The sequence below is a fragment of the Thalassophryne amazonica genome, chromosome 4 (genome assembly GCF_902500255.1).
Source record: "Thalassophryne amazonica chromosome 4, fThaAma1.1, whole genome shotgun sequence".
Taxonomy (NCBI): Eukaryota; Metazoa; Chordata; class Actinopteri; order Batrachoidiformes; family Batrachoididae; genus Thalassophryne; species Thalassophryne amazonica.
The window spans coordinates 40455444-40470499 of record NC_047106.1 but is presented as its reverse complement, the minus strand read 5'-3'; the positions used below and the strand labels follow the sequence as shown (position 1 = coordinate 40470499).

At 41.6% G+C, this 15056-nt stretch overlaps 1 protein-coding gene across 1 annotated transcript in view; it reads left to right on the top strand.

Annotated features, from left to right (window-relative positions):
• LOC117508088 (cytoplasmic dynein 2 heavy chain 1) overlaps positions 1-15056 on the top strand; it is a 370951-nt gene that overhangs the window by 44479 nt on the left and 311416 nt on the right. Inside the window, exons 6-9 of the mRNA XM_034167743.1 lie at positions 2702-2846; positions 3211-3356; positions 3580-3666; positions 7582-7713. Coding sequence (XP_034023634.1) covers positions 2702-2846; positions 3211-3356; positions 3580-3666; positions 7582-7713 — 510 coding nt within the window. The remainder of the gene's footprint in view (positions 1-2701; positions 2847-3210; positions 3357-3579; positions 3667-7581; positions 7714-15056) is intronic.

Below are 15056 nucleotides of genomic sequence, written 5' to 3'. Positions count from 1 at the left end.
AATTGTATCCACATAAAAGATTAATTCTGGCCTATATAAGGTACCTGAGCCCATTGACCTAGCTGACCCCCAACCCAGATAAAAAAATCCAAGCAAACAGACTGAGTTTGCCCCGTAATTTCTGATGGTACATGAACACAGCGGCAGCAGCACCGCTCACAAACCGGCTTCTGCACTGTGTGAAAACATTCAGCTGGTGGAACGAAGTCAAACTAAATGCTAACGTTACAAAAACTAAGCAAACAATTAAAAAAATGTCAAGAACGACAGCAAAATGAAATACGGATGAATTGAGGTTTTTGTTGCCCTTCGTTCAAATTTTTCGATAGTTTAAAAATCCTCATGAAGCGACCACTGCAGGAACGAAGCTGAGCGATGCCAACGAAAGTCAACAAAAGTCCAGATTTCTTGTTTCGTTGGGGCTTCGTTGCCGTTCGTTAAGTGTTGTGTGACTGGGCCATAACATTAATATGTTTTTAACCATTTAAACATCATTTATGACTTATGTGTAACATCAAATGACATGAAATATAACAAAATAACGAAATATGACATTTACATTGTATTTAACTTAAATAGCCATAAATTGTGTAGATTAGAATCAGAATCAGAAGAAGTTTATTGCCATTGCCAGTGAACAGGATTCACAGACTAGGAATTTGCTTCGGTACAATGGTGCAACATTAAGAAGAGATAAAATGCTAAGATAAAATATAACATATGTGTCAACATAAGATAAAATATAAGATAAAAAAAAAGAAATATGAAATATGAAAGGCTGTGTGCAACAGAAAAACAGAGAAACAGAAAAAACAGTGCAGTGGGAGGAGTGCAATTAAAAACCAAAGTACATTGTCTAAAGTGATCCGTGATAAAATGATAAAGTGACAGAGTTAAGCTTAAGGTGACTGAGTTATGAGGTGTTCATGAGTCTAACGGCAGAGGGGAAGAAACTGTTCTTATGGCGGGAGGTTCTGGTCCAGATGGACCGTAGCCTCCTGCCCGAGGGGAGGGGTTTGAACAGACCGTGTGCAGGGTGAGAAGGGTCAGCTGTGATCCGACCTGCTCGGCCCAGAGTCCTGGAGATGTGCAGGTCCTGGAGAGATGGAAGGCTACAGCCGATCACCTTCTCAGCAGAGGCCACAATGCGCTGCAGTCTGTGTCTGTCCCTGGCTGTGGCCCCGGCGTACCAAAAACCAGAAACAAAACATTACACTCTTGAATTGCTTTAAATTATTCTGCTTCAGATAGACCCATTGATGTCTGAGAAGGGCCCGTCATATGGAGCGAACGGCCCCTTATTTCAGGCACTGAGGGGAGATGGGTGTGAACAGCTCCCCCAATCCTCTTAGAAAGTAAAGATCGACATTAGAAAACATTTTGTACATATGGTGCCCACCAAAATATTGGGCCCCTTCGTATTTCATACATTTTAATTTGTTTATGCCATTTCAAATACAAAAAGTAAATTAAAAATTTCAAAAATGATCTTCCTTAAACTCAAACTCAAAAGCAAATCTCTACAACTTGATATGAATTAATTAAAAATATAAAAACCAAGATGATGGGTTGTAGAAGTAATGGGCCCCTTTGGTATAATACCTTGAAATCATTAGTTTTATTGCCAGATTTCTTCAAACAGGTCAGGGGATGGATACATGAACATTTGGACTTTATTTACATCAATTATGAATAAATATAAATAGTATGGCACTCTATGGTAAATCTTTATGGAGTAGATAGTTCTCAAAAACTGTGACTGTGCAAGAAGGGGAAGAGTGATGAAGTGGAGCAGAGAATGATTTTCTTTCACCAAAACATCAAATCTGGGCTTGCATTTCAGATGTACTTTCTGGCAAATTGTAGCTGAACTTTCAGGTCTTTTTAAGAAAATCCTATTTTCTTCCACTTCATCATGGAGCATCCCTGCCTCTAGGGCTAAGCGTAGAGCTGTAACCCAACCCTAACCTGGGCTGAGTTCTTAACCTGAGCAGAGTTCTCCCTGGGACTGAGGTCTCTTGTTACCATGTGTATTTGTGTTTGTGCGTGCATGTGTGTTTCTATATGTATGTAAGTTAAATATTAATTGTAACAGTGACAAAACAATAATCAATTCAATAAATGTAATACTCTAATAGAGTTAGTTTAACTCTGTTTTGAATGATACTGTATTCACTTTAATTACAAAATTTACTGTGTAGCTCTGTCTTTGTCCCTTGCGTCGTTCCAGTCCATCTAACTGTAAATGGTTGTGAATGGGTAAAGAGTTTGTCTGGGGGTAACCTGTAGTGGACTGGCATCCAAAACAGGGGGTGTCTCATCCACTTCATGTAGTTATGATTGTTTAGAGTTCAAAGCACAGCAAGTAGCTCTCTGGTAATAGGAGTTGGACTGTCCATATGTAGACCTGGGTTTGAATCCCACTGTGTGCTTCACTCAATGTGGCTGTATCTTTGGACAAGACAAAAAATCTCCATCGTCTTACTCCACTCAGCTGTCAGTGGGTTTCAACCTTGGCTGGGAAAATAAACTGCTATGAACTGACATCCCACCCATGCCAAGTTGTAAACTCTTGTGTGCTTCATGCTATCTGGGGATAAGCACCATAAGGCCTGTTTTGGACTTTGTTGTTCTTAACCGTGACTAAACTAAACTAAACTTCTGGACCAAACCAAATGCTCTCTCTCCTTGTTTGCATCAGGGGTACGGTGGTTTGGAAGGTCTGTCTATGTCTGATGTGGCGGAGTTGGTAGAGCAGAGCACAGAGACTCTGGACGATGTCTGGAGGCAGGCAGATTTCAGTCCTTATCCAGAAACACGCATGGTGCGACTCATGGATGTAATCGGTGAGCCTTTCTCATGAATAGAGAAACAAAAACCAGGAAATGGAAGCATATTTTTCAGTGATGTTCAATAACTACTGACAATTATTTTGTACAATTTGCACAGCTGTTGTAGTTATCAGTGAATTATATTTTTTGAGATGTAAAATCAGCCTGGTATTTAGAACAACCCCCCAGTAAACCAACAAATTACCACAATTATCTTTGTAGTTAAATATTAAAGGGGTTTATAATGATTAATGAGGATTGTTGGCAGCCTGTCTCTGATATGTGTTGCCTGTTTGTTGTTAAACAGTGCTTCTGTTGTGGATTTTTTTTGTGTGTGCTATTTATTTTATGTTTCTTTTATTTTTATGCATGTGCCAAGGTGGAGTCTTGGGGCGATATGTCCAGAAGAAGCTCAGTGATCTAGAGATTTTTAGGGAATCATTTGTTTCTGTGAGAGAGAAGCTGAGAACAGGTGTTGTCATATGTGAGCAGTGGGTGGCAGCTTGTGAGCATCTAACTGGACAGGTAAAAGAGAGCTATCACAATGAGGAAAAACATCTGTGAATTACTTTAAATACTCAGAGCTCTACCCTTCCTTTGTTTGGTTTCAATGTTCCACATGCTTTGGCTTAATTAGAATTTGTTGCAGTTATGTTTTAAATATATCCAAAACAACCTTTCTGTCTTATCAACTGAGCACTTGGAGGTGATGATCAGTTTGATATAAACACATTTATTTTTTTCTCAGGTATGGAAGAGACACGCTCCTCACCCTTGGAAAGGAAAAATGCACTCTCCGCAAACACTGAAATGTTTAGCAAAGAGACTGGATGAGGTAAGATGTGGTTCTGATCATGGGGCAATGAAACACATCAACAGAACAGCTATGAATTTTTGATTCAGTTGACCAGGCTGGTTTGTGGAACATCCTGAGAATTCAGGGGTCCCCAAATAAGGTGCTGAACATAAACGCTGGATTGGGACAGACTCAAACTTCTTACCTGTATATTCTGACATTTTTCAAAGATATGTTATGGCTTCTACTTTGTTCCATGCTTGCTTGGACTGGCTGTAGGATAGGGTTGTGGAGTCCAACAAATTAGGTTTCTTTGTTGCCAAAAATGCAGCGGGTAAAATAAGTGTTGAACACATCACCATTTTTCTCAGTAAATATATTTCTAAAGGTGCTGTTGACATGAAATTTTCACCTGAGGTCTGTAACAACCCAAGTAATCCATACATAACTAAAGATTCAACTAAAGGTCAGAGTCCATGGAGCCTTCAAGATTTGAAGACTGTTTGTGTGAATGAGCCAAACTCATACCTGAGCAATACATGTGACTACTAGTTTCTCCATACAGGAGGTGTCTTGATGCTGTTAGTACCAACAAAGGCTTTTGTACGAAGTATTAAATAAATTTCATGAAGCGTGTTCAGTACTTTTTCTCTGGGTCATTTCACATTATTACACATAACTTACGTTATGGACTTCTATGATTTCACTTTTTTGTATGTGTGGATTACTTGGGTTGTTACCGACATCTGGTGAAAACATCATGTCAATAGCACCTTTAGAAATATATTTACTGAGAAAAATGGTGACGTGTTCAATACCTATTTTACCCACTGTAGGTTTAGTGACCTTGAATTTTCAAACGATGCTGTGATCTTCACAGAATCAATGGATGCCATGACTGTAAAACGTGGAAAGCTGAGTGAGGGGTTAGACTGAAGATGTAGACTTTCAATAAATATATCTCTACGTGCCTGTGAGATCGAGAGATGCCTGGAAGGGTTTATGGAGTCATTAGGTCACCGGACAGAAGTCTTTGGTGATACTGGGGTTTGCAGGATAATGAACCGCTTTGTCTTTAGCATCACGGTGTTTCCTGTTGTACTGAATGATTTAGTGTGGGAACCGAAGACTGAAGAGTATGTTATTTTGGGTTCCAGGTCACGTGCCATCCTATATGCCTGAAACCTATATTGACAAAAGGGGAGAGCTTCAGGAGTAAGAATATCAGGGTTGTCATGTTGTTGAGATTAAGAGAGCTTTAAATCAGAAGTGCCTGACTCCGTGGTATAACTCACAAACTCGCAGCTTAAAGCAGATAACCCGTAAGTTGGAGAGGAAATGGCGTCTCACTAATTTAGAAGATCTTCACTTAGCCTGGAAAAAGAGTCTGTTGCTCTATAAAAAAGCCCTCCGTAAAGCTAGGACATCTTACTACTCATCACTAATTGAAGAAAATAAGAACAACCCAGGTTTCTTTCAGCACTGTAGCCAGGCTGACAAAGAGTCAGAGCTCTATTGAGCCGAGTATTCCTTTAAGTTTAACTAGTAATGACTTCATGACTTTCTTTGCTAATAAAATTTTAACTATTAGAGAAAAAATTACTCATAACCATCCCAAAGACGTATCGTTATCTTTGGCTGCTTTCAGTGATGCCGGTATTTGGTTAGACTCTTTCTCTCAGATTGTTCTGTCTGAGTTATTTTCATTAGTTACTTCATCCAAACCATCAACATGTCTATTAGACCCCATTCCTACCAGGCTGCTCAAGGAAGCCCTACCATTATTAATGCTTCGATCTTAAATATGATCAATCTATCTTTATTAGTTGGCTATGTACCACAGGCTTTTAAGGTGGCAGTAATTAAACCATTACTTAAAAAGCCATCACTTGACCCCAGCTATCTTAGCTAATTATAGGCCAATCTCCAACCTTCCTTTTCTCTCAAAAATTCTTGAAAGGGTAGTTGTAAAACAGCTAACTGATCATCTGCAGAGGAATGGTCTATTTGAAGAGTTTCAGTCAGGTTTTAGAATTCATCATAGTACAGAAACAGCATTAGTGAAGGTTACAAATGATCTTCTTATGGCCTCAGACAGTGGGCTCATTTCTGTGCTTGTTCTGTTAGACCTCAGTGCTGCTTTTGATACTGTTGACCATAAAATTATATTACAGAGATTAGAGCATGCCATAGGTATTAAAGGCACTGCGCTGCGGTGGTTTGAATCATATTTATCTAATAGATTACATTTGTTCATGTAAATGGGGAATCTTCTTCACAGACTAAGGTTAATTATGGAGTTCCACAAGGTTCTGTGCTAGGACCAATTTTATTCACTTTATACATGCTTCCCTTAGGCAGTATTATTAGACGGCATTGCTTAAATTTTCATTGTTACGCAGATGATACCCAGCTTTATCTATCCATGAAGCCAGAGGACACACACCAATTAGCTAAACTGCAAATTAGCTAAACTCTAGGCTGGACTATTGTAATTCATTATTATCAGGTTGTCCTAAAAGTTCCCCTGAAAAGCCTTCAGTTAATTCAAAATGCTTGCAGCTAGAGTACTGACGGGGACTAGAAAGAGAGAGCATATCTCACCCATATTGGCCTCTCTTCATTGGCTTCCTGTTAATTCTAGAATAGAATTTAAAATTCTTCTTCTTACTTATAAGGTTTTGAATAATCAGGTCCCTTCTTATCTTAGGGACCTCATAGTACCATATCACCCCAATAGAGCGCTTCGCTCTCAGACTGCAGGCTTACTTGTAGTTCCTAGGGTTTGTAAGAGTAGAATGGGAGGCAGGCCTTCAGCTTTCAGGCTCCTCTCCTGTGGAACCAGCTCCCAATTCGGATCAGGGAGACAGACACCCTCTCTACTTTTAAGATTAGGTTTAAAACTTCCTTTTTGCTAAAGCTTATAGTTAGGGCTGGATCAGGTGACCCTGAACCATCCCTTAGTTATGCTGCTATAGACTTAGACTGCTGGGGGTTTCCCATGATGCACTGAGTGTTTCTTTTCTCTTTTGCTCTGTATGCACCACTCTGCATTTATCATTAGTGATTGATCTCTGCTGTCTTCCACAGCATGTCTTTTTCCTGGTTCTCTCCCTCAGCACCAACCAGTCCCAGCAGAAGACTGCCCCTCCCTGAGCCTGGTTCTGCTGGAGGTTTCTTCCTGTTAAAAGGGAGTTTTTCCTTCTCACTGTCGCCAAGGGCTTGCTCACAGGGGGTCGTTTGACCATTGGGGTTTTACGTATTATTGTATGGCCTTGCCTTACAATATAAAGCGCCTTGGGGCAACTGTTTGTTGTGATTTGGCGCTATATAATAAAATTGATTGATTGATTGATTGAGATGTGCACTACCTAGTAATGCTCATTATGTGAGGGTGGCCACACCACAATTTTTAGTCAGTTTTAGGTGGCATGTGTTAGAAATTATTTACAACTTTTGTTTGGTTTAAGCTATTATTAATAACACCATTATAAAATTATTTTAATTCTGTTATTAATAACATAACAAGCTTTGCTCTAAGGTGAGGACCAGGAACATTACAAGGATTTGAGCATGTGCACAATAATCAGCATCAAGTAAAAATTGTTGTTTTTTTTGTTGTTTTTGTTTTCAAATCAGCTTCTTGATTTGACCTTAACCCTTTTTATTGGTTGACAGTCAACTCTCCAAATTAAGCTGCCGTCTCCCATTTGATTGCTGCCATTTTTTAAAAGAAATTTCCCATTGCAATTATGGACCTTTTTACTGTATAGAATAAAATGTTTTTAAATATTTACTGTACTGTATTTACAGTTCAACTCAGTGCTGTAACAGGTTTAGCCAGCAGGAATATGTTTTTGATTTTATTTGATGTTACGCGATTAAGTGATGGCACAAAGAAAACAGTGGATATGGATAAATGTTTCTGCCTTTTTCTATGACTGTGTTTGCCAGGTGGTTACTCTGCGTACAGTCCACAATAAACTACTTCACCTGTTATCAGGAAAGCAGCAGAATCTGACATCAGAGCACGTGTTTGAACCTTTTAGAGGACTTAATCCTCTGTACTACAACCCCTACACTGAGGTTAGTAGGGAATTCCTGTGTGTGTGTGTGTGTGTGTGTGTGTGTGTGTGTGTGTGTGTGTGTGTGTGTGTGTGTGTGTGTGTGCACAGCAAGGCTGAATAATAATTATGTACTGAGAGTATTGGCTCTTGCATAGTCTTCTTTAATTGCAGGTGTTTCTTTAGGGCCCCTTCACACATAGTGCAATTTTGGTTGAATTGCGCTTGAAGTGCGCATGAAGCAGGATCGTATGCAATATGTGTAAATCGTAGCTGCCTCTAACGCCTCATACACCTGTTGCTGAATCCTGTGTGTGGCATGTTTTTTTTTTTTTTTCACAGCAGCTGACATCACGCAGCTGCTTGCACTGTGTTCCCACGTGCACGACACCGTCGCACTGGGATCGTGCACGCCTGCCGTCGGCTCGATGTTTGCGTGGTTCGCTTATATGAGCTGTTGCGCCTTGAGTTGCCCTGATTTGTACGTATTCAAAGTGTGTGTGAAGGGCCCTTAAGGAGGGTGAGTCTTGTGTCTGTAAATGTTTTCACAATAACAGTCACTTCACTAAAATCACTTAAACCTGCTGACAGTTAGTAGAGAAGCTTGAATCTTCAACTGGACTGGGTTGCTTGACGCGAGGATGTTTTGCTTCAAATCACAGAAGCTTCCTCAGCTAAAATTCTTGCTCTGGTAGTCTGACTTCTATCTGACCCCTGTCGACCCTTCTTCTCGACAAGGGACAAGATTCGAGCTTCTCTACTATGAAAACCACCTGGACAACTGAGAGCCTTCACAGAAACACTGCTGACAGTTAATAAACTCTCACTGGCCATAACCATCTTTCTATTTGGTTGGTGATTGCAGTTACCTGTTGCCCCATTTGTTCTTACTGACTGGTCTTACTGTCACATTTAACAAAAGTAACTGCTGATGATTTTGATATTGTAACTTGCATTTTCTACATATTTAGGCCTCTGTCATATACTGTGAGCATATTGTTTGCTTGTTATAGCCTCTTTGGAGGGCTGCGGTCACTTATTTTGAGCGTTTAATGGCCCCATCAGAGCAGGAGGTGGCTACCAGGCTAAAGAGCTACATCACTGATGTGCAAGGACAAGCCTCTGCAGGTAGAACAAAATGGGCACTTGTTACTGTTCCTGTGGAGTTTGTGCTTATCTTCAACTTGTGCTTTGGGGTTGTCTTACTTGAATGTTTAGTTCTCAGCTTTTGCAGGTGTTTCACAGACACAAGGAACTGATCAAAAGGCCCACCATCAGCAAACGAGCTGCAGTCAGAGAGAGAGACGCTGCTGAACCAGATTACTCGACTACAACAAGAGTACAGAATTCTTTATCACATAATTTGCCATTTCTTTATGTCTCAGAGACAGTGGAACACTGGGTAATTGTGTGTAAACACAATGTGGGCTCACAGTTTACTGAAGCTGCGACTGTGAATTGTAGGTACAAATGTCGATGCAGCATTAGTCATCACACAGACAAATATCACATAGGAGAGTCTGCAGGTACTGTCTGTCCATGTGTCTGTCTGGACCACAGCAAATGAAAGTAGGAATACCAAATAGCCTCAAAATCTGATACGTTAGTCCAAACTCAGACATTTTGAGGCACTTGATTGAAAAACAACTAGGCAACTACCTCAAAAAACCATTCCAAGCTTTTGTCACAGAAGCCACAGGTTTTACAATGGGTGCCTATGTAGAAGCTGTGATTTCTGTGACATAGAAGCATGGAATTGCCCAAATGTTTTGAGGGTTTTGTACATAATAGGTAGTGTCCTAAAAATCTAACTCAGTTCATGTTGTGACACGCAGAAGCACTTTAAACCACAATCCTTCAATTCACTGATCACTTGCTATACCAGTTGAGCCATAAACACAGATGAATGAAGCAGACTCACATGTTCGGGTTAGGGTTCAACTACTGTGTGTAGCTGCAAATAACCATGCCAGTTTATTTGGTACGCTGAGGGAGATTGTTCTGAAATTAGAAAGTTCCTTAAAAAGGCACTAAACCCCAAAATGTATAAGTCCATGAAGGATCACTGTCTGGCTGTGAGAACCATGACCAAATCACTTTTTTAATTACTTTTTAATTTAGCTGGCAGGCTGTTATGAATGACTCCAGTATGTTTGAAAATGTTACATTTATTCAATAGGAATCTAACATTCAAAGATTCAAGAAATTTTATTGTCATATGCACAGAACAGAAGAACATCTTCCCTGCACAATGAAATGTGGCTACTGCATTTAACCCATCCTATTTGCCAGTAGGAGCAGAAGTCGCCATTAGGCGCCCGGGACCAGCTCCAGATGTACATCCCTGCCTTGGTCAACAGCAGGGCTGAGCAAACCAACACCGACCCATAACAAACAACACACACAACACAGAGGCCGGCCCGGTACATAAAACATATATATGAAAGCAAAAACACGAGGGAAAAGGAGAAGAAAAAAAACCCTCATTGCCGCTGTGTAATGCAGCGGCTATGAGGAAAAAAAAATCCCATCAGCACAAAAAAACAATAATCACAGAGACAAAACAAGGACACAGGACGACAACCGAGATTTGAAAGGACCAGTTTATCAGAACACTCCGGAAGGCAGCCAGTTCGGCGCCGTCAACGGCCTTGTCCGACAGTCTGGAGGGGGGAGGGAACAGCCCTGCGCAGTCTGAGAAGTCCTGGACAGTTCTAACACAGTTCACGTCAGGGCTGGAGAAGCTGAGGGGAGGGGGGAAGACCAGGGAGTGAGGCTTAAGTGTTGATCTTCTGAGGAGGTTTTTTTTAATCACAGCAACCTTGAAGTGCAGCTGTAGGGGGAAGCCAAATGAATAGCCAGATTAACAGACGCCTGAAAGATTCCACAGTTCTGAGAACAGAGTGGCTCTCAATGCATCTGAATGTAGAATGTAGAATGTGGTCTTCACAGACGGTCATAGCGGGTTTCCAAGGCTGCGATCTTGCTCGAGATGTCTTCCAACGCGCCGTTAACCCCCGCCGACTGTGCAGCCACTGCCTTCCCAATCGAATCAATCATATAGGGCAGCCTGGAACGACCAATCAAAGCTGCTTCCACTTTCTTGATTTTCCGGTAACCAGCAGAGTGCCCGCACCACACATCAGAAAGTCGATCACCACCAAGCCGAATATGTACACATCTTCGACGTCCTCCACAGAAAGCATGTAAGGGCACATGACCTGCCATCTCCTCCACGAGTCCATCACGTAACCCATCACATGTGTCCCAGCAGGACAGGTCGGGTGCAGTATTACTTTATTTCTGTTACTTTATTTATTTATGTTCTTTTAGACAGGGAATCTCAGTTGCTGGATAATAATGAGAAATAATTCCCTTGTGATGCCTAAGGGCCCTGTCCCACTGGCATTTTGAAGGGTTTGTGTATGGATTGTGCACAAAATTGGCTCATATTCACTTAACATCCACAGTATGCGTGAAACATGCTTGTATGGGTTGGCTGACACCCGCACACGTGCGCAGTTATCTGCAGAGGCACGTTTTTTCCGTTACCAGGATTTTTGAGCTGCACAAAATTTTGGCTGCGGATGACATCCGCCTTACATACTCCATACATACTCAATACATACCAGTACATACATATACATACTCAATCTTTGCGCTATATGTTCACCATCATCTGCTGATATCCACAACTGACAGGGATTTGCGGCTTGGCAGCGGACTGGGACAGTGTGTAAAACGGATATTTTGCGTTCCCATCATGTCCACATCACGAACTAAAATAAGCTGTAGTGACTGCATGCAGATTGGCCACGAATAAAGCATTTTTATTACGTCTGCTTTGCATCTGATTTGCGGCGGATGCAAATCAGATGCGTTGTGTTCACAGCTGGACGGTGTTCTTTGTTCTACCGTGCCACGCGCTCTACGCTGGATGCTGCCTATATAAATAATTATTTCGTGGTGGATTAATCATTTTATTTGCAAATTGCCTGTTGAAAACGGTTCTAATCACCTCCTCAATCAAAGCTGCAGCTGGGCCGTTTGCGCGGCTCCAGCTGCAGAAAATTTTTGAGCCGTCTAAAAAGGTAATTATTTGACTTGTTTACATTGTCAAGGGTTGATAAAACAGTTGTATGTTTTTTCCTTCTTGTCTGCTGTTGTTACAGTATTTATTCCTATGTTTAGAACAGATTTACCCTCTTGTTATAATCGTTCCGACAAGCTGCGCTATGATGCGATCCGCTGACGTCACCACTCGCCCTGTTCACTGCTTGTTTACTCCAATCAACTTGTCCAAGTCCAGCAAATGGTCCAGAGGCTGTATTGTTGGTGTGAATAGTGATGCCGAAAGGAGCGAGTGCGCTTCTTTTATGACCACAATGCAGATGCCGTGCACGCGCAAACACGTGCATGATGCATTCATAATACCCCCGTAATACTACCATGATAATCGTAATGTGTCGGATCCGTTTCCTCACTACATGGGTTATACAATCGTGATTGTTCATCATATATCGCTATACATTATTAATATCCATAATTCATACTGGGACATTTGTCATTTTTAGCCATTTTTGTTGCAGACGACAACGAATGCCCTTAATTTGTGTACTCAATTCATGCGCAATTAATCCTCTCCCAGTTTGACAGGGCCCTAAGTTCCTTCATCAATTTCTTAGGCTTGAAGAGTGACTTTGAGGGCCATTGCCACAGACCCACTGGAGATAGGTTTGGGCCACACGTTGGCAGGAACCTCCCTGAGGTGGTCAACAAGATTGTTTGGGTCCGACAGTACACACACAAGGTATGTGTGTTTGTGTGTGTGTGCTGGTGTGGACAGTGATGACAATCATTTGTTTCTATGGTAAACATTGACTGAATGAAATATAATGATAATTTTCATTTACTACCATGATGCTATGTTATCAGTACAAATGCATTTTATGTTTGAACTCCATTTGTTTGTATATTTCTTTGCCTGCATTCTCACATTAGGTGGAGGACTCTGCTGGCATTGCTGAGTCTCTGCTTTCAGATCTCTCTGGCTTCAAGGACTTTCTCCATTTCTGTGATGACCTGCTAGAGATCCTCAGGGCATATGAACAGGAACAGTTTGAGGACTGGTCCAGAGATATTCTGTCTGGTCTGGCTGATCCCAAGTCTGGGCTCAGGTTGGATAAACTATCAACATACAAAGCTTTCACTCTAACAAATGGTATTGTAAGATACAACTGGTCCTGAAAGTCTATATTTTAATTAACTTAGTAAATCAGGTGGTTTAAGATACGATGTGTTTTTTGTGTGACGTGTCAGCAGTGCACTGTAATGTCCTCCATGGACATCTGTAAGGGCCCCTTCACGCATAGTGGGAAGTTTGGACGGCGTTTGGATGAAAAGGGCTAAACAGCGCAAAATACAACGTCGTTCAACATTAGTGCATGAAACATCGCGCCAACGGGGAGGTGTGCACAAACCCACTTATGTGGAAGAAATAAAAATCAGCTGGTACCTGTGGAACCACATTGTGCTGCTTATGTGGAATAATTAAAATAAAAAACACACACCACCTGGGACACAAACTCGCGCCTTTCAAATGTTCTAATCGCCAGTCAGAGACTTTACCACTGAGCTACGGAGCTGTTCTTTGAACGCTGCGGGAAGCTGCTTATCATATCAGGAAGGACATGGAAGTACAAAAAAGAATTTAAATCCCACACCATATAAAAACACCGCATTTATCAAGCGAGCATACAAATGTGATCCGTCTGTCCCTCTGGTGATGACCTATGGTCACAGACAGGCAGTCATGAAATGACATGAATGAGAGGCAGCGCGCTCTGATCATGTCCACATCTACTGGTCAGGTCTTGTGGACAGAGCGCCACAGCACAGACACCACGGCATGTGGAACAGAGCTCACGTGGGTGACGTGACGGTCAGATCGACTACTGCGTGTTCGGATCTGATGGTCCGTTTCAACCTGGGGGGCTGTCACTGTCTGCTCCGTGGACGCGCACGCTTGCTGCAGCTTGTCACCACCACGACGATATATTTTTTTTATTATGTCCACATAATACAGCAATCAGACACACGCGCCTCACAGTAGACAGTTGTTAGTCCGTGTCTGTCCAAACACAGTAGGTGTTGTGTGCTGGAATGTCCAGAATGACAGATCACCACAGCTGCTTCTGTTGGAGGCAGTACGACAGTGATTGTCTGCAGTCTCTTGTCATGCCAAGAGTGTGACTGGCCACACATTTTCGAAGTGCCATGCAAGTGGTGTTAGATGTTCGCGCATATCACCTGGAATTTGGCTGGCACCTGCCGCAAGAGGTGCGATGGGTTCGCACAGTGCACACTTTGTCTTTCAGGCGCTTGTTTGCGCAAATAGTTGTAGCAACAGGTGTACGAGGCACTGGCGACAGGGACGACATTACACAGTTTGCAAACGATTCCTGTGTCATGCACACTAAGTGTTCACTTTGTCCAAACTTCGCATTATGTGTGAAGGGGCTGTAAGAGCTGAATGTATGTGCATATCTGTAGTGTTGTTTTCCGCTTTTTTTTCATATCCCATTTAGCACTCTAGTGTATGTATTATGTCTGACATGTCTGTCCATAATGTCTGCCCCCCTGTATATAGCCTCCAGGCCAGTTACCGTGTGATGGAGCTCGACAGTGTGGATGGCAGATTGAAAGTCCAGTACTCAGACAGACTGGTCAGTCTGGTGAGGGAGGTCAGGCAGCTCTCTGCACTAGACTTTGTTATCCCTGCCAAGATTCAGCATGCTGCTGATACTGCAGACAAATTTTACAGACAGGCTATTGCTCTAAAACAAGTGAGAATAAGCTCAAACAGTGACTTTCAACTTAGTCTTTCTTTCCTTCTATTTATTTACAGTTTGTTTCACCCTCATGGTTTTCTTGTGTTGCAGATTTCACATTTCTACAACACTATTGATCAGCAGATGATTCCCTCACAGAGACCTATGATGCTTCGTCTTGCTTTGGCCTTTGAACAGGTTATCAAGGTATTGTACTGTCCATAGTTTTACATTCTGAAACATTTGTTGTCTTTGTTTTCATTTTAAAGTATTGACTTTGATTATTTCCTTCACCTCATGGATGAAGTCTCATGCAATAAAACGAGCTGGATAGGTAATTCTTTGATCATTCTGATTTTTTAATTGTGAACTCAAGTAGTACAGTAACTTTTGTATTATTTTTGTTTATTTATAAGTTTTATTATAGCATAGCATGTTATTGCATTTAGTGTACAAGGAGCTGGGCTAACAAAATACGGACCTAATCACACTACTTGTCTGTGTCATTTTATCTGCATTGTTTTAGTTCACCCAG